At 30.7% G+C, this 12,119-nt stretch overlaps 1 protein-coding gene across 4 annotated transcripts in view; it reads left to right on the top strand.

Moving 5' to 3' along the window:
• Positions 1-12,119, top strand: part of LOC126827433 (forkhead box protein P1) — a 64,209-nt gene that overhangs the window by 19,063 nt on the left and 33,027 nt on the right. For all 4 annotated transcript variants that reach the window (XM_050556748.1, XM_050556744.1, XM_050556745.1 and 1 more), the window contains exons 2-4: positions 571-714; positions 8,571-8,819; positions 9,334-9,595. In XM_050556748.1, the coding sequence (XP_050412705.1) occupies positions 583-714; positions 8,571-8,819; positions 9,334-9,595 (643 nt within the window). In that variant the 5' untranslated portion in view covers positions 571-582. The remainder of the gene's footprint in view (positions 1-570; positions 715-8,570; positions 8,820-9,333; positions 9,596-12,119) is intronic.

The following is a 12,119-nucleotide window of genomic DNA, read 5'->3' as shown; positions in this document are numbered from 1 at the left end:
GAATCAAATAATTTTTATTGAATACCAAGTTTTGCTCAACCAAATATTTGAAATTTTCAAGGCTGTTCAAACTGATTTATGACTATTCATCATTCGAAGGCTATTGAAGTTAATGCAATTTTTTTCTCCTTTGAAATAATTACTAAATGTAATTCAATGAAATCAAATATTCAAATATAAACAGATAAACAAAATATTCATTTCTAAGATTTACAGTATGGTATCAATCAATCTGAAAATGCGTAACAACCACCCCAAAAATGTGTCATTCAATTGAATCAAAAAAGCATTTGAATAATGACTGAAATTAGAAAAGTAAAATCAGGATTTGATGTGACCACTACAAGTAAATAAACAATAATATTAGTTTGGGCAGTTGCAATAGGTTTACATATACCATATCTTATAAGGAAAATTAAAAATCTTGAGAAGCTAAGATTTATTTGAAGTCATTTATAAGATAGGGTTATTAATTACTTAGCTATGTGAACTCCTGTAGTCGGAAGTTGTAAATAAAACCATTTATTTATCTACATATATTTAAATTGTTTTTTACATTTTGTTTGATAGGAAAATGGCATAATGGATGGAGAAAGGCATCAGGATTCGGCCATAAATCTTTCAAATCCAACTAGTCTACGAGAAGGAAAGGAAGAGGCGATGCTAAATGGAGAGACCAAGTTAAACGGAGAAAGCAACTATGAAACAGTCCAGGTATGTAATAATGATTGAAATTTATATTTTAATCGCATAAATGGTTTCAGAGTTAATGCAGTTTAATGTTGTCCATACTTCCTTATACCCACTCTGTACAATCAAGTTCTTGATCAATTTTCAAAAAATTGTCAAGAAGAGTCTGTATTAGGGGCTTGATGGCTACCACATCGACTTAAAGCATTTTTGAAAAGGCATTTCCCTTGACAATTGTATGATTGTTGATAAACCTACAGTAAAGTAAATGTATATGTACTCACTCTACATAGTTAAGTCCAAGTCATAATTTCATCAAATACACAAGAATAGTGAAGGTTAGTAGGACTATAGGGCGAGAATAATCATAGTCAGTGCATATTTAACCATGTTTTAATAGCAATTTAAATAAACATTTTGGCAATTTAAAGTCAATAATTAAAGACAAGATCGCTTATTTCTTTACATTTTGACATTTCATTTTAATGTATCGTGTTGTGAAACCTCCTAGTTTTAATATATATATATTTTTTTTTTTCTAACACTATTTATTCAATAAATATTTACATAATATAAATATAATATGTATAAATCTGGGATCTGAAAAAAAAGCCGGGGCTTATATAAATTTGATGTATTACATTATGAAACCCAGTTTTATTGTATTTGTTAACATTGTTGTGAAACAACCTACTGGTAGTTTTAAAGTACATGTATGTGTTGTGAAACCACCGACAGGTAGTTTCAAAGTATTGTGTTGTGAAACCTCTTAGTTTTAATGTACGAGTTGTAAAAACTTGTTTTGATGTATGTGTTGTGAAAACTTGTTTTGATGTATGTGTTGTGAAACCTTGTTTTAATACATGTGTTTTGAAACCACCTAGTTGTATGCATTGTTGAATCGGTGGGTGGGTTGGATGGCTGAATGGTTAGCGTGTGCGCGCTGTATCATAAGTCTTTCAATGAGTCAGCTGGCGTGGTTTTGATTCCCGGTTGTACGTGACAAGGAGCAGGGTCGCCTGTCCAACCTTGTGGGTTTTCTCCGGGTACTCTGGTTTCCTCCCACTGCTATAGACCCCTGTGCGCAAGCAAATTATTGAATAAATTTAACCATGTTAGTCCCGAAATGACCTAGTTTGAGTCGAGTGGAAGTTAAACCCCATTTCTCTCTCTCTCTCTCTCTGTTGAATCAGTGACAACACCTTAATTATATACATGTATTGTAGTAAAAAAAAAAAGAAACCTTATGAACTAACATATGGATTATAAGAAAACAAATTTCAAAATGGATCCCCTCTGAGAAAGAATTAAAATTGTAATTAATTACCAAAAGCAATAGGGTACTTAGTGCTAGTTGAGATTTTGCAAAACATTGTTACTAAGTAAAAGAATGTTCCATCAACATATCTTCAGTTGGGCGTTCAAAGATACAAATTCTGAAGGTTTATGTCTATAATTAGTTGATAGTTTGTTGTAAAATCGCGGGGTCAGAACGGATAAATAAGAAAAAGCAGAACTGTCATGTCTCGACCAGTGATGTGTGATCAATTCAACTCATCGAGGGCCCATGGCAAAATTTTGTTTCCCTTTTTACGAAAGCTGTGTATGTTTGTTCTTTGACTTCTCATTATCGCTAGCTTGGCATTTGTTTACACAAGTTGAATGTGGCAAGACCCAGACCGACCATCGACAACTTAGTACACATACACAGAAGACGGATACAAGCAATAGCTGTTAGAATTGTTACTGTAAAAACCTATCAGCAGCTTATATCGGGACCCCAAGATTTGGGATGAGCTTAACTCCAACTGCAGATTATGTCAACTTGTGGCTGTTTACTGTGCAAGCTTATGTAAACCAGTCGACCCGTGACTCATATTAATTCAAAAGATGCGTATTTAGAATAGTGTTTGATTATGTTGAGCCGATTGATTGAATATGTAGTAGACTAGTCAGGGTCGTCGCTGTCAGATAGACTCGGAAATATCATCATAGCATGATTTCTGGTAGGACAATATTTCATATTTTCATAAATTAAATGTTTTAAAATTGATGTTAAACAAAAAGTTTACTTTATATATCATACAATTTATAATATGAACCAGAATTTTAAAGTTATTTTGTGATACAATTAAAAAATAATTCGAAATGAAATATTATTAGATTTTCTTGACATTTTTGGTTGCTTTAAGGCCAAAAATATAACTTGTTTATCATTAAGTTTTTAATTAAAAAAACTGTTTAGACAATGACATGTCATCATAATTTAGATACATGTATCTGTCTAAAACACAATAAGGCAATATTTCCACTTTATTTACGGCCTGTATGCAAATAAATCACACCACTGTTTTATGGAATCGCCATTCGTAGCCTTAAAAAACTACAAAGGTTTCTTTTTAAATTTCTTCAGACCATCTGGAAATAGAACAGATCGTGTTGCTGTAATTTATGTGACGTTTTACTTCGAATAAAAGTGTCTGCAAAACTTACATAAAGGTGTGAAGTTTTTGAGCGTTAAATTTGAATGACATTGGTGTATAAATGATGAAAATAAAATATGTGGGGTAAGGGACCAGGATGGATAGATTTAATTGTTCTTCAGATAATTCTGAGGAATACAAAAATATTTTAGTTAATGAATTTGTAAATGATATATTTGATTGCAAGTCTTCAATCACAAGGTCTTTTTTATTAAAAAGTTTTGAAAAATTGAAATTCCTACACTCTTGGAAGCATTGCGTGGAGTGAGAGATGGAAACACATAAAGCTAGTCTACCAGTATCTCTAATGTAACATTAGACATTTTTGAGAAAATAGAATGAATTCTTGAAGTATTATATAAAATTACACTCTATTCTAGAGAATATTGTAATATAATAATTAAGGATACCATGACAGATTTATACCATTATTATTATTACTACATGTAGTGTTGAAATGTTATAAGATAAGCTTATTGTCAGGAAAATACAATGACAAGTATTGTAGGGATAAACCCTGTAAGAAATTTAATATGATACTAATAGCATTGAACATTCTGATCAAGTATAAAAATATACCGGTATTGACTCTTGGATTTGATATTTCTTTTTTTTTTTCTAAATATAAAATCATAAATAAATAAAAATAGACACAAAATGTCTGAATAGGTTGATGAATGTGAATATATAACAACAACTGTTAATAAATAAATGTCATATTTCGCTTGATCTACATGTAATAGGCATGTAATAGACATCTTGTTGATTGACACTTAAATAACCCTTTTTGTTTTGTCAGTCTTCTACAATTGTGTTACTCACATTTTTGTACATTTGGTTTTTAACTGTTCAGGTGACAAAATTTAATATATACATGTATATATATATATCTGATGGTGATAATTGACTGTGTTGGTTTTATTTCATTATTTGCTCTGTAGGTGAACATTTTTTGTTAGTTTCCAGAGTACCAGATAATGGACATTATTTTTCATTCTTTCCAGAAGGTAATGTGTGCTAAGTGTATAATATTTCCAGAACTTTTTGATATTCCCAGTGGTATATTGTTTTGATATACCTATTGGTTGAAGATTACATCAAAACTAAAAGAAAAAGTTTTAATCGTTGCTCGAATAATACTTTAGGGTATAGGTTACTTACAGTAAGTACATAAAACTATCCAGAAAAGTATCTCTTTTTTAGTAAAGATTATTATCTTATGAGTTCTTTTGAGGAAAATCTATTCTACTAAAATCTAAAAATATATACATGTACCACAATTATGAGTAAAGGGCGTCAATATTTTATCAATTTTAAGTTTATTAATCACTTTCGGTCTGTAAGTTGGTTTCCCCCAGTTAGTCTCATTTTCAAGAGCGCAATTATTTTATGTTTAAGGCAGTGAATCTCTAAAACTAAAAAAAAAAAAATCTTATCAGGCCCCAATTTTGTTTTGTTTTAACCTATAGCTTTGTCAACTTGGTGAGATAATATTATTTTTGCACAAAATAATCATAGCCATGAAATAATATTTTGATATCCTGCTGTCCTGTAAACATAAGGTATACACATATCTAAAAATATCCCAGATCTGTCTGGTTCTGTGTTTTGTTTGGGTTATTTTTTCACACTCCCAGTTAGGGTGATAGATCATATATTTTCAAGTTGTTTATTATTTTTAAATGCAGACAATAACATGATTTAACTTGAAATCAGGTCTAACTGATTGTTTGGTTTTGAAAAAATGATTTGAAATAATAAAATGTATTAACTGAAATCAAAAGGATTGCAAGTCAGAAGAATATGAGCTTATACAGGCTACAATAATGTAATTTTGCAATTAATGTACAGAATTTTTTTTATTAATTTGAAATTTAATTACACTATTAATGTATTTTGTAGTCATTTATTGACAGAAATTACAAAACATAGCATTTCTGTATTTCTACATATTTTTTAAAAACTGACACCCCCAATAGGTGTCCAACAAACAATTTGTAAGAAGGAAAAAAAATAGGTGGACAGAGTTTTGTCCATGCTTTAAGTTATTCAGAAAATATGCTAACTATTGCACATCATTTGGACACATCATGTGTTGATTTGACTATGAATACTATGAATATTCTGTTCAGTTTAAATTATCTATTTTTATGATATTTTTTTTCCTTTATATATTATTATTTGTGTCGGCTTCAAAGAATCTCAGGATTTTTTCATGCCCACTTGAAGAAATTCCCAGTTGTCAGGGTTAGTGCCTTATAGGGTTTGACAAGTAAAGAGTTAACAAGCCATTTCAATAATAAACACAACACCATAAAGAAAACCCTTTACAAGACTTTGCTTTAATTAAAACAGTAATTGTGTTCCATATTATGGTTTTGTGTTAATTACTCGTGTCAATTGCTAAATGCCACTCAAAGAAGAAAGTCATTTCAATATGACAAAAAACTGGTTTCCACCTGCTTACACATTGGACAGTTGAAATTTCTCGTAGGTGGAAATATTTTCTGCAAGCAAATTTCCAGGTCTCCTCCTACTGCTAAGGACCCCAATGTGCAAACCATTTATTGAAACAAAATGACTTAGTTTGTGTAGAATGGATGTTAAACCCCTTTTCTCTCCCTGGTAGAGATGATATTTAACACTCATTCTGTGTGATACATGACCAGGTAATAAGATATTATTTAGACTTCAAGATGCATTATGTAAGATTTAGATAAAGAGCTAGCAATTCTTGCTATAATAGTAGAAAATAGATAATGTAAAATGAATAATTTGAAAATTTCATTCAAATTACTCTATTGCGAGCGAAGATATTAGCCTTTGAAGGTTTGACAAGACGTGTGCAATAATTTCAACCAATGCACTGGTTGTTCGAAGCTAAGTCTCTCTCCTCCATTTTTAAATTAAATCAAAATATGGCTGAACATTTCTAATCTATTTAATATCAGAGAAATCTGATGCCATTAAGAGTTGATTATGGCCTGGATCAGTTAATTAATGTCTAATTAATAATTTAGAAAACATTTCAGGCCGAAAGAAAGACCTGCAATAGGCAGATTTAGCTCTTGCATAATGTATGTTTAGACATGCATTATGCAAGAGGTAAATCTGCCTATTACAGGTCTTTCTTTAGGCCTGAAATGTTAAAATAAACTATTAATAAGACAATTATTAACATAAGAAGACAATAATCAACTCTCGATGCCATGTATCCGATTTTCTTTGGATTTGAATCTGATCAGCTGTTCAACGTTGATGATTAAATGCAAAAATGGATACTCAAGACTTTGTCAATTATCGTGACAACGGTAACGATGAGAGTCAAGGCTACAGAGATTTTAAAATAGGGTTTTCTCAGCTTAATAGATTTAAGCAATTTGACTGAAATTTTCACCATAATCAATTTACATCATCTAGTTTTTAACTGTTATAGTGAGAATTGCCAGCTCTTATGTATATAATGTATATTTAAAGTTGGAAAAAAAATGATTTACACAAATTCTAGAGAAAAAGATAAATAAAAATGTTGTCAACATCCTCTTTTCTGCACTATATGGTCCTGTACATACTTGTATACACTGTGTGTTGAGTCTCAAACTTGTGTCATATTACTGTATACAGAAATCATCTATTTTGATCCAGGCAATATCTACACTAATGTTAAATGTAGAATTAATGACTATTTACAGTAAAATAAATAATATACACCAGTTATTATATTCTATGGTAATGATAATACTGATAACTGATATTATTGTAAATATAATATACTGTAGTTAACTAAATAAGCATGCTGCAGTGTTGGCTTTCATACTGGATTGTATTCTTCAATATCAATCAATAATGTATCTAGAAGTATTGACAGGATATGCTTAATTTGTCTAGAACATCTGGTACCACTTCTTGTTGATTTAGTTACAATGTAGCTAATTTTTGTTGGATCTTCGATTTCAAAGGTTAAGAAAACCCATTTATTACTTCAAAGATTGTAACAGTGATATGTGATCTGTTTGAGATTAAGCCAAATTTCTGTCTTAAATACCCCATTTAAATAATATTGTTGACTGGAATATTGTTTGTTTGGACCCCAGCCTTACCGTCATCATGTTTAGGCATAAGGTCTGTCAATCATCCATGTTTATTATGTTTGTTTATTGTGATATATATGGTATATGTTCTTGTAGTGACAAACAAATCTTGTTATTTTTTGTTCTTATTATATCAAGACAATTAGATATTGTATTATATTGTGTTACTATAACAACCAATAGGGGGCACCTTGTTGTAAACATAGTAATTTGATCTTTTTATCACAATTTCTAGAGATGGAAAAATATATACATATGCGATCTATACTGTTACCCAAATTCTTAAAAAAGAAATAAAATAGGTTTGAAATTTCATGGACATGTTTTTTCAAGTGAAATTTATCTACAATTAATTATTTATGTAATAGGCAATAAATTGGTTATGTGTTCAAAAGGAATGTGATATCACAATTTTACGTAAAAATACAGTTAAATTTCTCCTGAATGTTGCATTAATTTACATAATGAGGGCAAACAAATTTTAAAAATATATCCTTTGTATTCCCCAAGAAGGCTAACAATTGCAATTATCTACTAAATTTTGTTTTCAATTTTTTACATCTAAATTGAATGGGAAAGGTTTGGGTAGGGTTGGAGATTTTCTGCAATAAAGCAAGGCTTAAAAAATATTCTTCGAACCTATCATTTATTATAGGCTTATAAATAGAATTTAGTGCTGTTGGGTCTCTGACTTCAATTATTTAATATGTCATAAAGATTGTCACATGACCTGTATAATCTTTTTTTCTTTTTGGATGTTAATAATGATCTCATATACTAAATATTTATTTATTTGTTTAGCTTGTTAATACCAGGCTTAATCTTAGATATCAATAGCCTATTATTTGAGTACATGTACATGTATATCTATATGGTCTTAATGTAATAAGCATGATCATTGATATTCAAAAGAAAGTACAATTTGAATAAAATATTTATATAAACAATACCATCGGAATAAAATATTTATATAAATAATACAATTTTGATATTATTTCATTAGGGATGAAGAACAGCTGTGTGTTTTCCAATATTATTTATGTTTAAAGACTGTAAAATAAATATATTTTTTACAAAATAACGGCTGCATAAAATGTTTGTACATATTTGTTTTATTGCAAATTTGATGATTGATATTACAATATTAGATAAACTTTTATATTTCAAAATTTATGTCTTCTTTTTCCTGTAATTTTGTGTTTTGATAATATTAAATTCATGATTTCAGAAACTGCTTTATGGAAAATATCTGATAAAATGTCCGATTTTTGCAACAACTAATGAATTTTTGTTTTGTCTGTTTCAGGCACACTCACCCACAGCTCCATCTCCAGTTAAAAATTCATCGGGGTTGGTGGGAGCAGCCAAACGCAAGAGTAAGTCTGTGTCAGACACAAGTACCAACCCCACACTGGCACAGCAACCATTACTGATGATGGCAGCACAGCATGGGTTGTTGCCGCAACAATTACAACAATTGCTACAGCAACAAGCTCCAGGTGCTGATTTACAATTAATGATGCAACAACAACAGTCGATGATGTTACAACATCAGGTTACTAATTTATGTTTTTTTTCCATTATGGGTTTCATTTTAAAGGGGTACAAGCAGGTAGTTGGGATAACAGGTCGTAAAATCTTATTCTACTGCAATATGTTGATAATGCATATATCTATTCCCATCTTTCAAATGACAAACTGTGAAATTTTGGGCTTTTAAAAGAATTTAGTTTTGAAGATGTCCCTATCTGAAAATAACTGGACTTTTATATTTGAAAGGTAGCAAATTAAGAATGATATGAAATTATTTGCATGCAAATAAAACGAAAATAACTGTACCGGTAATCACTGAAGTGATGTGTCGATACTTTGTTTCAGTTGGCCTAGACATAGTTATTTTTCCCTGCTAAATGATGTAAGTTTCAACAAAGTACCGGTAGTTGCGATTCTTGATGCATTATTTGCCGGGTGTGCGTCTAGTCCAACACAGAAACAAAGATTAACATAGAATAAGTATTCAATTTATAAAGCATAATTCTTAATTTTTTCATTGTTTTTTGTTTTGACAGCAACAGCAGCAGAAGTTACAGGAAGGTTTATTACATCAACTAAATGAACAACTGCAATTAAACTTTATACAATTATCACAGTTGGTACAGCAACAACAACAACAGAATGATAAAAAAGCCAGTAAACAAGTTCAACAACAGATGCAACAACTAGGCATACAACAACAACAATTACTTCAACAAATACAACAAATACAACTTCAACAAAGACAGTATTTAATGGCGGCTTGTTTAGGTCCACAGTTAACAGGTTTACATCAAGGTAGGTAGCCATTTTAAATACTCTTTCATTAACACCCAAATTCTACGTGGCACATCAATATGGAATTGTGTAGATTTAAAAGAAAACACTTTAGCACATAAGTTACATGTCCTCATAATTTAATTTGCATCAGTTTTACCATGCTTGTTATAATTTAGGATGGTTGTTATGTCGAATTTGTGGACAAAATAGATCTAAATTTAAACCCGTCAAACTGCAATAATTTAACATCCTTTGCATTTTAAAAGGCAGCTACATGTATCTCATTGGGTCAAAATTACAGAGAGGCCTTAAATTCTTTAAAATATTTGCTAATTTCTTTATTATAGTCAATATAAGAGTAAAAAAAATACAAACCATTTGTAGACCTATTTCGCGAGTGCGTAAGGAGCTCAACATGGCTATACAACGTAAATAATACTATGTACAGCATTCACAATAAACTCATACATGAATCGAACCAATGATGTAATACTGTCATAACATCACATGACACGCTGTAATGGCAGCAACCAATGAAAACTGTTGACAAACACCCAAAAATATAACAAATATTATTTTAATTCCATATGCTTTTCAGAATATCTGAATTTTTGTTTTCTACATTTAAAAAAAAAAGAAGATGATTTATAATGGGTATTGCAAGAAAAGCTTACTTAGGTAATAGGAACATAATATCTGTAAAGGATGAATATCTACCTAAATTAATCTACAACATACCAACATGCATTCACACAAAAGTATTTACCGGCATAGGGTAGTTTATTTCCAATAAAATTCTGGTATACATGTAAGTAGAGACACCCAGTCTTACTAAAAAAAATATTGAATTAACTGAAAAATACACGCGAGGCACACACAGGAAAAAATTTGTAAGGCAATGCGTAACTGGCAGCCTGTCCGTTTGTTGCTTGCTTGAATGATGTAGGGAGCGCATGGTTTTGTTGATCTATTGTGAGAACAGTGAGAGACTTAAACATACTAGCACAGACATTGCGATTAAACTGCAGAAAAAGAAGAAAAATTTGGACAGCGATTAACAACAAATTGTATAACCTGAAAATGGAACCAAATATCCTCCCTCACGTCACGACTAACAAGGTTACATTAAATAGTTTTTTTTACAACTTTGGGTAGTTTTCTTCAGATTAGAATGTTTTGAGAGAGATTTGAAGCAAACATTTGATAGATAAATTAGTCTTTAGTAGAAATATATCATCAAATCACACATCTTTAACAAAAGAATCTCCTCGTGAATTCTGCAAAGATAAACAATGAAAACTAATTTCAGCTTGTCTGTGACTAACCATCTTGGATAGAAGTGTTTGGTACACATCATTTCCCATTGCAACATCCCTTATGAAAATTGTACATTCACAAGGGAAGGTTATCTCGAGTAGTTTTCTGATCGGTAACTCTTTATATTGGTATAATATAACAAAGGCGCCTTTAACATAAAAAAATATCTTTCAAAAATATCATTAAGCTATGACCAAGTAGTATGTCTAAATTCTATTACGTTCATGTTCGTAAGCGAGATTATCAAATTCAGATGCAAATAGCTTATCTGAACTGATTCTCTTTTGGTAGATATAATGTACTTGTACAAAGGTGAGAAACACACCGACAACGAAATGTGAGATCAAATACCACTACCCTACATTCTGTCAACTAGTCACGATACTCATTATAACATAATAGTATTTAAGCAAAATTTGATAATAAATAAGTGATTTTAGTTTAAGAATGATATTTCAATTTGTAATACATATGGACAATGTGGTGAAGACAGTAGGTTGTATAGTTTAGTAGTAGTAGTAGTAGTGTTAGTCATCATGTTTGTTTATTGAGAATTGTATAAGCTTGTTATAAGATACATATATCTACTGTATATATCTCTACCTGTTACTTTCTTACATCTGATATTTACCTGTAATCACAGGTACCAAACAACCACACTCCGTGCAACAATATGTTACTTCTTGTTTGCTGGAGTCTTATAGACTGATCGTCCAGCACACTTGTATATGGTTGGTATTTGGCGACGATAACACCACTTGACTAACGACAGTCAATCCTGTCTTTCATATTGTTATTGTTTTGTTTGCTCGGATTATACAAAATGGCAATTGTAACGATGTCTTGGTGATGAAGTATGATGTGTGTTTTGTCTGCTGACTGTTTGATTTTCACCTGTCGTGACCAGCTCCTACGAGACAGGACTTGTGTTTGCATAGGTTAAAAGGAATCTGTTTATGTCACCTTTTGTTTTGTCATTATGTAATATTTTACACAAACAGGTTATCAAGTTCTTTTTATTGAGTTCTGATTTCGTTATTTTAATATAAATTGACACTGATATTTAACTACGCTGTGCTGAAGAAGCTCAAAAGGCATCCCCCTTTTTGATTTAACATAAACTTAGGACAGGAAGATTGTAATTTAGATTGTAATTTAAATGATTCAAATAGACACAGTACCATCTTGACCTCGATATTTGTGGATTGAAATGAGTTGATATCAA

This window comes from Patella vulgata, chromosome 7 (assembly GCF_932274485.2).
Source record: "Patella vulgata chromosome 7, xgPatVulg1.2, whole genome shotgun sequence".
In the NCBI taxonomy this organism is placed as follows: Eukaryota; Metazoa; Mollusca; class Gastropoda; family Patellidae; genus Patella; species Patella vulgata.
Note: the sequence above shows the minus strand (reverse complement) of the source record. Positions and strands in the feature narration are given on the sequence as shown.